The sequence below is a fragment of the Mytilus galloprovincialis genome, chromosome 1 (assembly GCF_965363235.1).
Source record: "Mytilus galloprovincialis chromosome 1, xbMytGall1.hap1.1, whole genome shotgun sequence".
Lineage (NCBI taxonomy): Eukaryota > Metazoa > Mollusca > Bivalvia > Mytilida > Mytilidae > Mytilus > Mytilus galloprovincialis.
This window is the reverse complement of record NC_134838.1, coordinates 9,734,570-9,751,550: the sequence shown is the minus strand read 5'-3', so window position 1 is coordinate 9,751,550 and position 16,981 is coordinate 9,734,570. Positions and strand designations below refer to the sequence as shown.

At 33.4% G+C, this 16,981-nt stretch overlaps 1 protein-coding gene across 1 annotated transcript in view; it reads right to left on the bottom strand.

The window, feature by feature from the left end:
- Window positions 1–2,022: 2,022 nt before the first annotated feature.
- The window catches only part of LOC143064988 (3'-5' exoribonuclease HELZ2-like), a 30,830-nt gene continuing 15,871 nt past the window's right edge, over window positions 2,023–16,981 (bottom strand). Inside the window, exons 3-10 of the mRNA XM_076238246.1 lie at window positions 14,878–14,963; window positions 13,612–13,749; window positions 11,528–11,668; window positions 9,311–9,966; window positions 7,707–7,931; window positions 5,478–5,634; window positions 2,833–3,000; window positions 2,023–2,633 (exon numbers count right to left, since the gene is read on the bottom strand). Coding sequence (XP_076094361.1) covers window positions 2,527–2,633; window positions 2,833–3,000; window positions 5,478–5,634; window positions 7,707–7,931; window positions 9,311–9,966; window positions 11,528–11,668; window positions 13,612–13,744 — 1,587 coding nt within the window. The 5' untranslated portion in view covers window positions 13,745–13,749; window positions 14,878–14,963 and the 3' untranslated portion in view covers window positions 2,023–2,526. The remainder of the gene's footprint in view (window positions 2,634–2,832; window positions 3,001–5,477; window positions 5,635–7,706; window positions 7,932–9,310; window positions 9,967–11,527; window positions 11,669–13,611; window positions 13,750–14,877; window positions 14,964–16,981) is intronic.

Here is a 16,981-nt window from a genome sequence, read left to right as displayed (position 1 = left end):
GTGTACTTATTTTATATAGAAAATTATAACTGAGGTATAATAAATGTGTTTATTTCTTATGATTTCCTATAAGTGAATCAATATTATAGCCAGAATAGGCAATAAGTAGTATCTACATTGTAATTTTTATTTGCTGGTAAAAACTTTCGTTGGTCACAATTTTGTATTTTATATATATATTAGATTGATCGACTAATTGTTAATGTATGTTTCACGCCACTTTTAGGCGCCACATTTAGGCTGTTTCATGGCGGCCAGTTTTTATTCAGAGAAAACTGACAATCCTAGTCAATTAAGATTGGAGTCGAGTGCACCCTCACAAGCGGGGTTCGAACTCACAACATCAGTGTTGACTAGCTAGAGATTACAGTAGTAGAACAAGTAATAGCTCGAAAAAAACTAGCCGTCTCTTAGCTGATAAAAGTGGAAAGCTGAGTAATCTCGCTTTGTAGATTAATGCATTCAGAATAGCCTTGCATATCAATCAACTTTTACCACACACGTTATGAAGCAGTATATCGTGTAATGTTGTGTGTCAAAAAAGGTCCTTATCGTACTAATCCTTAAAATCATGGTTGTAAATGTTAACATATTTGTCAAACAACTTGTTCCTTCAAGTTTTTTTTATGTTTTCGTGTATAAAATCTATAAACAGTGAGCGACTTGATTGCATGTGAAACAATCATGTGTGTGTTTACAAAACTTCAGGAGACTCGGCTATTTATAGATAAAAGTTACATGTGTATCAATATGCACGATTGATGACCAAGCAAAATCTAATTGCTAAAATAGAGATTAAAATCCGATACTCTACGGGATTGAAAGACATTTACTAGATTTTGATTGTCCCAACCAATCAACGAACTTTAATTACTCACGTCTCAGTAATATCTTTCAATCAAAAAGTAAGAATCATTCAGCCCGCAGACTTTCCACCGTTCAAGTTTATAATGCGATGCTGGTTGCTGTACACGTATACTTGACAGTTTTACCTATTACAATGCATTTCCTGTTTGTTTTATTCACACATTGTTCATTTGTTTTAACATAAAAAAAACTAACTAGAAATCTACTGACTTGCCGTCATGAACCTTTGTCGATGCTTATATTTTGGCATTGCACAATGTCATGCTTTTTTTAGACAATCTGTTCATGGCGTCTTTATGATTAAACCGTTAAATGTAATGATTATTATTTTAGTTTTGGGAAATATTATTCATTGTTTGTCATTGAAAATAGGTTTTCGTAACTGCAAGTGCTCAGGGATTTCTACTACGTGTGTGTTTGTCCTTTTAACTAGTTGTTTTGTGCTTCGTGCCTATGAGATGAATCTATCTTTCCAATTGATTTTGACAGTTTTTGTGATGTTATTAACACTGCTGTCCTAGGTTAGTAAGGGAGACAACTGAGTGTGTGAATCATGTTTAACTGAACCACTTTTCATAAATGCCTTTCCTTATTCAGGAGCCTTTTCGTCAGTTTGTCTTCCAGATTTGTTTATAAATTATTTTATATGCCCCAATTTTGGGCATTATGTTTTCTGGTCTATGCGTCCGTCTGTTCCTTCGTCTGTTCGTTCGTTCGTCCGTCTGTCCCACTTCAGGTTAAAAGTTTTTGGTCGAGGTCAGGTAAAAGTTTTTGGTCCAGGTAGTTTTTGATGAAGTTGAAGTCCTGGACCAATTAACTTGAAACTTATTACACATGTTCCCTATGATATTATCTGTCCTGTCTAATGTTAAAGCCAAATTAGAGTTTTTACCCCATTTTCACGGTCCACTGAACATAGAAAATGATAGTGCGGATGGTGCATCCGTGTACTTAGGACACACTCTTGTTTATATATATATTATAGATTAAACAGGCCGTTGGTTTTCGCGTTTTGATTGTTTTACATATTGTAATCCTGAGACCTATCATATCTTATCCACGGCACAACTTTTGTATTGATGAAAGTTGAATGAAAGAAAGCTTTACATCATAAAAAAAATTGTATCTAGCTACAACAAAACAATAAACACACAGTATAATTGAATTGTTTTATTTGCTATTATCAGAATGAAACAAAACAGTACTAATGACATTTATACAATATGTGTAATTAAAAAACAACACTACATAACCTCTTCGAAAAATTACAGTTAGTTACATTTTGCGTTACTTTTTTTTCTCTCCAAAAATAATTAGGCTCTGTACTCCTTTTCATGCAGTGGTAACTTTTTATCATGATTGTAATGCTCAAATTACTCATGATTGATTCTTTTTATTTGTGCTGTTGCGTGAGCGTTGCCTTTTCCAGTTTCAAGAAGATTTGAAATTTATCCCTTAGTAGTTCAAACTTGTGAAATTTATTTTACAAAGACTGATTTGAAAAAAAAAACATTGAATAAATAAAATCAACTAATGCATTAAAGAATTGTCATATCTACACAAAAAAATGAACAATAGAAATTGCTTTTATTCAGTCATTTTTTTATAAATGCACAATAATATGTGCAGTTTCTGTTTCTACATAGTAATGGAAGCTATTTATGTAGACGGTGGGAAGTCTGAGCCTTTGAATATACAATTTTTCTTTTCGTAGTCGTGAACAAGATCTTTCCATACTGGGTCACACACAAGCAAGTTTCTGTTACCTGTAATAACAATAGTTATACCATTACTTTCCTCTAAACACCATATATATCAGAAACTCTATTTATTGTACAGGTAAAAGAAATAAGATACAAGTTTATGTACCCTAAAAATAAAATGAGTGAAAACTTATGAAGTACTAGTAAACGTAAGAACTCCTGACTAACTAAAACAACGTAGTATATCATCTTATATACTGACCAATAATAACAAGCCCTTTTCTGGCCCTCGTCAATGCTACATTGATTTGGTTTTTGTCGGTAATAAATCCTAGATTTTGGAGGCACCATCCTCTTGTCGGCTGTGCTGGTATTAGATAGTTGGGAATAGATCTTACCAAACTGAATATAACGTAATCCCATTCACCACCTAAAACGAATTTCACAAGCATAACGTTGTTATTCTGTCTAATCTTTTGATCTCTTAAAAACGTTTAACTAGAAGATAGTATTTTTTTACAATTCTTTTTTAATCATTTTCACGGTTTTTTTGGTTTTTATCTTGTTCCTTCCACATTCTCACCATATCGTACAATGTAAATTATCTGCAGATATTGCGTTGAAACATTTGATGCACTTGTTGTGTTATATTCATTTATATGTTTACGAAACTCGAAGTTATTTTTTCCATTAAAGACTTAAGCATATAACCCAAAATCTAAAATAAAAAAATAATAAACACGTAAAAATCAATTGGTTTATACTTCAAGCCCGCTATTTTTCTTTTGGGCCTGTTCAAAGCCAGAGCCGTATAGTTCAGTGATCGTCGTAAGTTTTTATCCATGCCGTTATTATCATGTTTCAATTGTTCACAAGTTTTCATGTCGGTGCCAAGTCAGGAATATGACAGTTGTTATCCATTCGTTTGATGTGTTTGAACTTTTCATTTTGCCATTTTATTGGGAACTTTCCTTTTTGAATTTTCCTTAGAGTTCAGTATTTTTGTGATTTTACTTTTTTTGAAGCTGAGAATTCTATATGAAATTATTCTCATTGTTAAAGACCGTATGTTTACCTATAGTTTCTTACAACCATGCAATTCGTTTTAACTTTATTTTAGAAAATTGTTCCATTGACAACCATTCCACATAATGTATGTTCATATACAAGAAAAAGAGAACCTTATAAAATATTAAGTAAATAAAACGAAAATTTTAATCTTCTCCCTTTTTTCATTATCAGAGTGATGATTCTCTGAATACACAGAATATGAAATGCATGGTAAAACCGAAAAAGATCTGTCGAGTATTCATGCAGCCTAAAGTTTGAAAGCAGAAAACAATTGCGGCGAAAAACAGTTCTAATTTGTTTAAGGACAGATGTTAGAAGGACTATACATTTGAATTAAGTGATTTGAAACATACATAATTCATAAGCAAATTTGTTATCAATGTAATTTTTGTCAAATTTGAAACCAAGTGACGAAAAATTCAGGAACAGACAGGAAGAGTTAAGGTTTTAATAAAGGGACTACCTTAGATTTTGCATATATCATATTTTTACTTCCTAGTATATGACACATTTGACATCTAACAAAATATAATGTCTATCCAGGTGTGCATATAGCAGCTGCTACTTTTACAAGATACGAGTATCTGTACATTTTTAATACTTTCAAAACCAACGAGAATTATGCATTGACTTAAAAAGGGACAATAGAAATACAGTAGACATTATTATGAGTAATAATTAAGACATAATCACCTTGACTGGCCACTACAGTAGATACTATAGGCATTGTAAGTCCAGTGTTAACAGATTCTGCCCTCAATGCTGTACACTGGGCATAGTACTTAGATAATACTTACCTTGATTGGACACTACAGTAGATACTATGGGCATTGTAAGTCCAGTGTTAACAGATTCTTCCCTCAATGCTGTACACTGGGCGTTGTACTTAGATAATACTTACCTTGACTGGCTACTACAATGGATACTATGGGCATTGTAAGTCCAGTGTTAACAGATTCTGCTCCAAAGCTGTACACTGGGCATTATACTGAGATCAAATATACCTTGACTGGCTACTACAGTGGATACTATGGGCATTGTAAGTCCAGTGTTAACAAATTCTGCCCTCAATGCTGTACACTGGGCGTTGTACTGAGATCATATTTACCTTGACTGGCCACTACAGTAGATACTATGGGCATTGTAAGTCCAGTGTTAACAGATTCTGTCCTCAATGCTGTACACTGGGCGTTGTACTGAGATCATATTTACCTTGACTGGCCACTACAGTAGATACTATGGGCATTGTAAGTCCAGTGTTAACAGATTCTTCCCTCAATGCTGTACACTGGGCGTTGTACTGAGATCATATTTACCTTCACTGGACACTACAGTAGATACTATGGGCATTGTAAGTCCAGTGTTAACAGATTCCTCTCTCAATGCTGTACACTGGGCGTTGTACTGAGATCATATTTACCTTGACTGGCCACTACAGTAGATACTATGGGCATTGTAAGTCCAGTGTTAACAGATTCTTCCCTCAATGCTGTACACTGGGCGTTGTACTGAGATCATATTTACCTTCACTGGACACTACAGTAGATACTATGGGCATTGTAAGTCCAGTGTTAACAGATTCTGCCCTCAATGCTGTACACTGGGCGTTGTACTGAGATCATATTTACCTTGACTGGCCACTACAGTAGATACTATGGGCATTGTAAGTCCAGTGTTAACAGATTCTTCCCTCAATGCTGTACACTGGGCGTTGTACTGAGATCATATTTACCTTCACTGGACACTACAGTAGATACTATGGGCATTGTAAGTCCAGTGTTAACAGATTCTGTCCTCAATTCTGTACACTGGGCGTTGTACTGAGATCATATTTACCTTGACTGGACACTACAGTAGATACTATGGGCATTGTAAGTCCAGTGTTAACAGATTCTTCCCTCAATGCTGTACACTGGGCGTTGTACTGAGACATAACATTAATACTGGTAGGTAACACATCCTCTTCCTCTACCATATGTTGAAATACTTTTATCTGAAAACAAATCATCGTGTTGCAATACTTTTTTTTTCTTTTTTATGCATATCTACCTCTATTCACTCGAAATAATGTAAAATGAATAAAAAGGTAATATTTATATAACTATGTGAACTATCTGGTGATCAGGTGATTTAAGCCTATACCGCATAGTCAGCTATAAAAGGCCCCGAAATGACAAATGTGAAACAATTCAAACGAGAAAACTAACAGCATAATTTACGTATTTTGACTTGAAAAAGGCACACACATAAAAAATGTGTCGGGGTTAAACGTGTTAGCAGAATCCCAACCCTCCAAAAACAGCAACAAAAATTATTCCCCAAACAACGACGGAAAACAGAAGATACCTTTCTAAAATGATTTTCAGTTGCTAAGTATTAGTTCATAGCCATTTTAAGTTATAATACCGGCGTCACACATCAGCGTATAGCTCTGCATTCAACCTGTCAATAATATCTGTATCGTTTGCAAAACGAGCTCTAAGTGTGAATTGGCCGTACGAGAAGCGTACCTAAGCATTTATCGGACGTTCAAGTAACGTGAGTTTGTCTAACCTATATGGAATGCACGCTACGAAGGAAAAAGGTCTCTTGAACGTATTTGAGACATGTACCGGTCGTATCTAGGACGTGCTATTATGGGGTGTTTGTTAACACACCCGCATACGTTTTAATTAATAATAAAATTCCAACGACCTTGAAGCGTATACAACGAGCCCTAAACGTGTGTCAAACTTATCTGTTACGTTTTCAACGCGCTTGTAGCGTATGTATTACGTGAGTGTAGCGAACAGAAGTATGCTAGACACATGCTTGAGATGAATAAAAATGTTTATGCTGCATAAAATTTTCTTTAGTTGTAGCATTCACCAAGCGTATACATTTGTATTTCGACGTACTTCAAACTCATTCAACGCGCGTCTAACGATTGCCTAAGGCGTTTCTCTGGCGTGCAACTAACGTATACCGACTTTGTCAATTTTATCTTTACGTCTGGTGCCTGCTGGTCTATCCACCAATGGTTGACGCCGGCATGACAACGGCATTATACGTAAAGCATATTGTCCTCTAACATGTAAAAAACGATCATGTTTTAAAATATGGTAATAAAATCTGAGAAAAACAAATAATAATTTATAGAACGCAGAATGAATATAAAACATAATAACTTTCATTCTATTACAGTTCAGTAATATATATTTTTTTTAAATATGCATAATAATAATAATAATAAGAGTGTATGTTTTATTCTTTATAACAATCAATTCGTTGTCAGTCTCAACATACTAATACACGATTGTTATTTATAATCATGTTATCAAATTATCAAAATAGCAAAAACATATTCGATACGGAAATCTATGATAAGAAATCATTAAAGGACATGACAACGCTTTGTGGTCACTCTTTGGTTGTCTTTAGTGTATTTTGTAGACTTATGCGTCTCTTCAACGTTTTTAATTATTGTTTCGTCAATGCTCTTCAACTTTGTACTTGTTTGGCTTTATAACTATTTTTATATGAGCATCTTATAACAATTTTGATATGAGCGTCACTGATGATTCTTATGAAGACGAAATGCGCGTGTGGTGTATTAAATTATAATCCTGGTACCTATGATAACTAGTTATGGTGTTGTCAGGTTTTATTCATTTGTTGAGTTTTGAATATTACTATCATATCTTACTACTCTTTGTTTAATCAAAGTGTCAGTGGGTTAATTGCTTTTCCTCGTCGACTTTAGGTTTCACATGGAACAAACGCTTTCATCTCACTGCAATTTAAGATGGGCCCTAACCTCTTGGGGTCTGGATTACTATTCTCTAGGTCGCCCATGCACTTGTGCATTGAAGATTACAGATAACTTATATATATTTGTATTTACTGTTTTAACGAAAAGATCAATTAAAACAAACAAGTAACAGTACTTTTCGCAGGAATTGTATTATAACGGGAACACTTGAACAATAATTAATTTGTGGTTTATTTTAATATCGGACAACTTTTCCAATGTCAAAGGGTATCATGATATCAATTGATTTGAATATGTGATTATTTATTACTTACCACTTGTTTAACTTCAGCGTCGTTGAACCTTGACTGTTCGTTTCCTGCCTCGGTGTTAACTGTTAATGTCTGTTCATCTCCTTCAACGTGACAGAATACATGTGGGCACTGTCCGGTAATCGTACGTGGCCATAATTTCAACTGTGGTGATGTTCCAACGCCAGGGTGAGTTCTTAATTCACCATCATAAAAGTGCTTTGACGGGAATTCGCATATTTTTGGATGCTATAAAGCAGAACAAATCTTTATTTAAAAAAATAGATTATAGATAAACTCATCGTATACACCAGGATTGAAATTTTGTATTTGTTCCAGACGCACGTCTACTCAGCTCGAATGAACAAAATGCGAAGTTCAAGAGAATTGAGGACCAAAATAAATTCCTAAAATATTTGCCAAATACAGCTACGGTAATGAACACGTGAGGTCTAAGGGAAAGCCTTAGTATTTTAAGCCTCAAATTTTTATGAACAGTTAATTTATAATTATGGCCATATAAAAGATAATTCATGAACACAGAAGTGCTTACCAAAACGGATTATGATCTAGGGGGAAAACATTGCAATATATTATCCGACTTTTTGAATACAATGTATTGTGGATTCCATTATTTTCAAGGATACCAATGTTTGTTGATTGAGGAAAAATTGTGTCGTCGTTGATTTTAATGGATTTGCCAGCGAAAAGAAACTTGGTACTTCGTTAAACATTTCAATACTTGTTTATCTTTATCTATATATAAATTCCACGAAAAATGCTACCAAAGAATAATAATGCTTCTATAGTATATTCATTTGGAAGATATCATGTACAGTTCAAGTGCACATTGTTTTTCTTTATTACGAAAAAAAGGATATGGTTAAACGGTCAGCAAGGCAGGCAATAATTCATCCTCATTTTCACGATGACTAACGGCTGACAAATATCCATATGCAAGAATATAAAGTATGTCAAGATCTTTAGTTCCTTAGTTTTAACATTTAACACAAATGTCTCGGATCTTTCAAATATCTTATTTTCCTTATAGCTACAAATGTAAGCTATCGAATTGTTGGTATGATTTGGATTTTGTTATTTTCAGAATGCAAATTAGAAGCACTAACACTGACGTTTCGATGTTGATGTCAGATATTTTATTGTTTTAAAGAAATGCTTTATTTTACTTGATTCGGTTTCGCTTAACCTTTAGACGTATGTGTAAATTCATTTTGCGAATTGTTGATTCTGTTTCAAGTTTTGTCCCGCCTCGATGAAGTCCGTGAGGTGATACTTATATTTGTTGTTTCCGGTAGAGCGGTTAAGTCAAATAACTAATGGTAAGTCAATCAAATTTGGCATCAAAATGTAAAAGAATTAGCACATCACATTGTCATGGACATCATGTTGCCCTCCCTTTACATTCATCGTTGATTTGACTTTGAAACGTTTGCTATATTAATATGTTTCATTGTGTGATTGGGTCAGTTATGAAAAGACTTTAAATGCATAGCTACGTACCACCATTAGATGAAAATTCAATACACTTAGTGCCGTGAGTTTATTTTGCTTTTACAAATAGACTTTTAAGATGTACTCGAACACACATAATAATACTAATAACATACCATTCTGTACTGTTCTTTTAACATAGTTTTGTGCAAATGAACTTTTGAATATCTTTCAAACAGCGAGGTTCCCAGCCCAAGTCTTGCTGCTTCTTTACATTTAATTATCGGACGAAGTTGTTTATGGTCGCCAATTAGAATAACTTGTTTCGCATATGTTGCAATAATAGGAACTATTGTTGCTGGTTCTGAACACATTCCACTCTCGTCAATTATAAGCTGGTAAACTCTGTCTTTTGTAGCTTTTAGAACTTTTGGGTTTGCTACCAGTGAAGTTGTACAAAATATGACGTCATATTTTGGTAGGTCTTCCTTTGTTGCTTTACTCTGAATATCTTTGTATTCCTTTATATCTTCAATAGTTGTTTTTAAAGGCCCCCTTCTGCTTTGGTCTATTTCTTCTATCAAACTTATATCGTCAGAAAATTGTTTGTCAAGTTCTTTTAAACGTGCAGCATATGGTTTCCCATCTTGACGAATTATATTATGTAGAACAACACCGTTTTCAACCAGGTGCGTGTCTGCTTTCGCATCTCGTATGTTGCGCCTAGAAACACTTGCCCTTCCAGGAATTGGGAATGTTAGTTGTTCAATTGCACTGCCATACATTCTAACAATTCGTGGCGCTTTCGATCCTAGCTTGTCTATTACAAGACCTATTATGCGATGAAAAATTAAGTGAAGGTATTCAAATTAAGTGAAGGTGTTCAAATTAAGTAGTAGATATGTATCAAATTAAGTAGTAGATATGTATCAAATTAAGTAGTAGATATGTATCAAATTAAGTAGTAGATATGTATCAAATTTTTTGGAAGAAATTAAGAGTGCCACTCTACAAAAAATACTTACGATGAACAGCGGTAGTAATATTTATTGTATTATATAACTCTTGAAATATCTATAATAATCAACATACAATTTTGACTAGAAATTAAAGAAACGTCGATCGATTTGTATAAACTAACATTTCTTCACCTAACTTACTATATTTTTTTTATCAATATCAGCCAGGTTTTTGTTGAGTTTGTGTTTCCAGCATTCAGTTTATATTTTGTTGGGTTTGTGTACTATTTGTCTTTTCGTCTTTAGTCTGGGCATTGTCAGTTTTTGTTCTACTTATGAGTTTAAATATCCCTTTAGACGATTTCGCCTTTTATTTCAGAACTCATGATATTTATAAGTTTTCAGTTGAGTCATGGCTATCGATCAGTAAGTAAACGAAATATAATTTCGTGAATTTTGTCTTCAAAACGTCAATTTTCCTTGCGTTTTATATTAGAATGTTATTCATTTTCATTACAGATTCAATGTTTCACTTTCAAAATATTCAAGGTTTTTACCTCTTTTCATAGTACAGAGCACCTCGAATTCTGAAGAAAATTAAGTTTGGAATTTGAAGTAGTAAATAAATATTTAGGGTTTCTAGGTCGCCAAAATCTGTGAATTTATTTTCAACAACACTGACCTTACTTTTACTTCTTTTTGAACGAGCTTGTATGGCTTAGGACAGGATAAAACACCCCAATTACATTTTAATATACTTGTTTTGTTTTGTTGTAAAAGAGGGGCATAAGATACCAGAGGGACAGTCACACTCATAGAACGAAAATAAACTGACATCGCCATGGCTAAAAAAATAAAAAACACAAACAAACAACATAGAAAACTAAAGACTAAGCAACACGAACCCCACTACAAACTGGGGGTGATATCAGGTGCTCCTGAATGGTAAGCACATGTGGCACCCATCGTGTTGCTCATGTTATTGCACACCCGGTAAATAGTCTATATCTCGCTGCATTGAAGACCCATTAGAGAAATTCGGCTGTTGTCTGCTCTATGGTCGGGTTGTTGTCTCTTTGACACATTCCCCATTTCCATTCTCAATTTTAATTTGGAAGTTCATATTCGTGAAAAGGGAAGTAAATTGTAGTTACGACATAAGGAACATATCCGATATCATCCGTGAAACGGTTATTCCATAACGGTCAACCAACTCGTGATGGCGTCACTAAAATTTACAAAGGGATGACTTCAATTTCACCATTTGGAATTCTAGGTTTAATAGCTTCCTATATAGGACAGTCTGTACTACAAGTGCATTATCACATGTTCGTCTTTTAGAAAATAGGTTTTTAGAATAAGTAAGCCAATGTACTGATTTTTCAAGAGAGGGTATATATTTGTCCTTGTCCTTGAGTCAAATTGAATACTCACGTGCTACTAAATCAACAGATCTGTTTGAGGGTCCACAGAAAATTATCTGATTCTTGGAATCATCCGTCCTCTGTTGCATGATAGTGTTAAATTTGTCGAAGAGGTATACAAGTTTAACGCCGATATAAGTTTTCCCAGTTCCTAAGTTATAAAAATAAAGAAATTATGTAAAGCGTTTTGTCATTCAAAAATGAAATCAACATTATTGATATTTAAAAAAAACTGTCCGTCTTAAATTATTTTATTATCATGGATTAGGAAGTGACAACATTGACATCGAATATACTTGAGCGTTTAGTTACTATGAGTTAATCTGTTGTAATGAAAATAAAATGATTTGACAGTGATTGAACTACAGGTAAAATTTACTCTACAATGACTTAAATACACAACAAGAAACGTACATGTAGTCCTAAATCAGAAGTTCAGATTTAAATGAAAATCCGACCCAGTTAGTTACCTAACATTAAAAAGAGCCCTGCTGAGAAATTTTTAAATAAAAAATTACAAGTCTCGAAGAGGTGAATAGTAAACTGGAATGTTTTATATGACAGAAATCTCAATCACGATACTGGATAATAAATTCAAATGCTCAAATATGTTAACATATTCATCATTGCTCCAATAGTGGCACACGACGAATGCGCCGTTATTATTTATTTTGTAACAATACGAATTTGTATAAAGTTATCAAAGGTACCAGGATTAGAAGTAAGTACGCCAGTCGCACGTTTCGTCTACATAAGACTCTTCAGTGACGCTCATATCAAAATAGTTATATAGCAAACAAGTACAAAGTTAAAGAGCATTGAGGATCCAAAATTCCAAAACGTTGTGCCAAATACGGCTAAGATTATCTCATTTCTGAGATAAGAAAATCCTTAGTTTTTCGATAAATTTTATAAAAATGACCACATAATTGATATTCATGTCAACACTGAAGTGCTGAATACTATACGCCTCGATCTTGTTGATGAAGTAAATGGCGTACATCATAACGAGTATGGATACTATATGGAACAGAACTGAGTGATGTCACAATCGTTAAATCCATGGAGACATTTAATGAGAAGCCAAGAATCCGGTTTAAATGGCTATAAAGGTTTGTCTAACTCCACACAGACGTCGAAAACTTCATACAATTCACACAAAAAAATATGACAATTGTACCGTCGTGTAAAAAAGGATGGATTTTATTTAACAAAAAAAAGTAAATCACAAAATTACTAAACTCAGAGGAAAATCTAATCGGTGAGTCCATAATCACATGGCAAAATCAAATGACAAAACACATCAATGATGAATGAACAATAACAGTCATGTTCCTGACTTAGTACAGGCATGATTTTCAAATGTAGAAAATGGTGGATTAAACCTGGTTTTATAGCGCTAAACCTCTCAAGTTGTTGACTCCGTTATATTTACAATGATGCGTGAACTAAACAAACATAATAAATAAAATAGTCAAAATATGGGTACAGCAGTCATCATCGTGTCACAATTTCAAAAGGGAACAAACTAACAGAACACAAACACATATATCTACTCATTCATTGATTCGCCTGTCCGACGTCAGAAAATTTTATACGTCACATATTTTTGGTCGTTCAATGTTTATAAAAACATTTTAAAAATTTCACATGGGAAATGTTAGCATACAGGGTTAAATAATCAAACGTATGTAAGAATTAATTTCAGAAATAGACCGAGATTAAAAATAGTCCAAAAGTTCAATAGAATTTATAAAAATCCACAAATAGTTAATTCCACTACGCGATTGAATAATTTTGACGTTTGTGGTTCAACGTATTTTCTAATTCATAATAGAAATATATCATAATGACAGATTATAGAACAATAACATACTGATGGGATCTTTTAAAGTACAGAGTCACGTTATAAGAACCAAAGAAACACAAAAAGTCGCATATACAAAACACACCAGCAAAACATGAAAGATAATACAAACACATTGACGGGAAGTTTAAGTACCGAGCCACGTTAAATGGAAATTAACTTTTAAATATCCAATTTAAAAATTACTTTTGTTAAATAAAATAATAAATATATGATGATATACATACCTGGTGGACCTTGAATTAGTTTAAATCTTCTCTGCAGAACTGTCTTAATAGCCCAGTATTGATGAAGATTATTTTCCCACATATCGACATCAAGACCTTCTTCTATAATCTCGTTAGCTATTTCCGTATGCATTCGATCTATAAAAACAGTATGGTTTGAGGTAAAGAAACTTTTTTTTTTATTGACAAATTTATCTTATTTGAAACCCATCTACTAGTATATAACCCCTTCTTTTGGATACCAGAAGGCATTTTGTTTTACCTTCATCGGCAACATTAAATTATTTTAGTTAAATCGATGTATGACCATTGAACAACGGTACAACTATTGCCTATATGAATATAACATCCCCCCCACATAAAAGCTAAGGAAGTATAATTGTGAAATGCCTGAATACGTGAAGAGCTTACAGACTAAAATGAAAACAAAAAGCATACACAATTCATCTCTTAAAATAAACCTTGTACTTTCGCTTCGAAAGGAGATATAACACCACACAGAAAAGAGATTATAATATACTGCTTAAATCCTCGTCCATTGCACTCATACCATATCATCTTAATTTTATCTTTAATAAAGGCAAGAGCAGTTTACCGCTTTTTAAAAGCCATAATATAATTAAGAGAAAACAATTCGGGGTCACAAATTGAAACTGAGAGAAACACATCAACTTTATGAGAAAACAAAACGGTACAACAAAAACAAACGCCAACATACAACAAAAACAAACGCGAACATACATAAAAACGAACTATTTGATTATAATTGCCATATCCTTGACTTGTTTCATTACAATTTAAGCAAACATGGTGGGTTGCTCTTGGTTTTATTGCTTGCAAAACCTCCCGCCGATATGACAATGTAAAAAATTAACGTCACAAGAATAGTACCAAATAAAAAGACCAATCAGGACAGAAAAATACATAGATATTAAAACAATTATTCATATTGTTTCAAAGCTTGCATTGGCAAATTTCTAGAAAATTATATTTAGATTTAAGATTAAATTTAGAATTTTCTAGTGTATACTTTTGTGTTTATCTTCACAGTATTTTTGTATAAATACCACAGTACTTTCGCGACATTAATAGTTCGTGGCTGTTGTTTGATTCTCATTGAACTATGATTTTTCATCTGATTTTTTGTTGAAATTTCTTTTTCGTTGAAATATAAACGATAAAACGGAATCGAAATAATGCTAAATAAAGTAGAAGACAGTGAATAAGTAAGACAAAAAGGCGGTGACAGAGCATGTGTATACTTACCTGCGAAAGGGATGTCCTTCCCAACTGCTATCTTTTTTGCTAAGTCGCTCGCTTGGTGTATATTTTTCAGATGGATTTCATTGCGTCTGTTTGTTATGAAAAAAATAACAAAACAATTACGTTATGGAGGAGAAGAAAGAGTCACCAAGATGATGAAATGTATACTTGTATCGCATACTAGAATAAGGTAATATATTGGTGCTAGAAAGCAGTTATAGTACTTTTACATTGCTTTACCTCAGAGATACTAGTGACTTTTTACCTGATCAATAAAAAAATTGCTAGAATTTGACAATAAGTTAATAATAATAATACAAATGAAATTGGAATCAAATATATTTTTGCAAGACCAGGAACATTGTCGTTTAAAATGTTATGGGTCATTTAACAATTGAATGCTTCTTTTTTGTAACTTCATTGGGGTGTAAAAGCGCTGACCGAAGTACATTTTGTATGAAGCGCGGAAGCGCTTCATTCTCAAAATGTGCGTATTACATTTTTTAGCTAGGATCATAAAAAAACACGAATTTATCATATTTTTTTTTATTCAACTCACCTGTACACTTTATTGTGGGACCTCGTGTTATATTGTAATGCAATTATTTAAGGAACAACACGTGATGTGTAGTTAGCCAATCATAATAACGTATTATAATGAAACATACATCTAATGTAATTATTTATCCTTTAAATCTTTTAAACCTGTAATTTCATTTTAACTTCATTATTGTTATTACCTGTCAACTGAAGATTTGTAAATGATCTCTAGTCTACAGTCATCCAAAGTAGTAGCAGGTGGCGGAGAACTGTTTTCGTGAAGTTGAAATGCTACTCGGATTTTGGTTGTTCTACGTCGACCTCCATTTTTTCTCTGTTCTAACTTTTGATATTTACATATTTTAGTAGTCTCTGCATGCCCACTCCATAAGTATGTATCTTTGTGCAGAACTCGATTGCCTATTTTCTGTTTTGTTTCGCCGTCTAAAGTTTGCGCTTTCATTATGCAAAGAAAATTACCACTTTGTAATGGAAAGTATTCTTTATTCTGGTTAATCAATAAACCCGTTCCATTGCCATCTTCTTCAGGAATATATCCAAAATGCAAATCACGTTTGTCACAAAATTCTTCATCCAATTCAAAAATGCCCTGACATTTCTTAAATCTAATGGGTAATTCGTTGATTGTGGCTGAATCATCGCTTTGCAGAGCATTATATGTAGATTCCATTTCAACAATTGGGAGCCAAATATTCCTATAGGCCACTATAGTCTTGTACTTTGTTAACGAACTTTTTTTGGCATATCTCAAGAATGTTTTGATTGGATCTTGAACATGTGGTAGGCAAAATTTGATATTGTCTGTCAATATAACAATTTGTGGAACTGGAGCTAGAATTCCTAATGATTCTTGTGATGAGAGTTGCACGCTAACAATTTGTCCATGTCCAAATGATGTTTGGAAAGGAACTAAGTGGTTGATTATTAACGGGTCAGATATCTCTGACGTAACTTCAGTAACACTGTTTATAACACTATCAATATGCCGCTTATTCCTTTCAAATTCTTGCATCATTTGATCTAAGTTTTTTTCAGCCAGTTTGTTGAATATTACGTTATCTTTACCTTCGAAGACATGTTTTAGTATATTTTTCCAAAACCCATAGCTTACAAATGAAGTGTTCACGTGAGGATTTATCTTTTGATATGTGTCGGGTCTAGTTTGTGCGTCATTTTGTGGTGGTAATTTAGTTTTAAAGCTATATAAACGTTTCCTCCATTTCACCGTTACTTTTTGATGTGCAAATGTTTCATTTCCATTTTCTTGTGCGGTCTCTGAATCATTTCTTGTACCTTTATTTTCATTCAATGTAGACATATCATTATCATCCGTGACTTCAGGAACATTGCAAACATCTATGTCGCTGAATTTTACAGACATTGTTTTTGTTATTGTATCCTGAAGACCTGGTATAAAAATATCGAATTTTTCGCTTGATACATTTGAAATAAAACTGTGAACAATAACTGGCTGTGTCTTAAGATGATTAGCAAAGACTAATTCCTTACACTGCACATGGAAATCATCTCTCTTTTTCTTTAACTT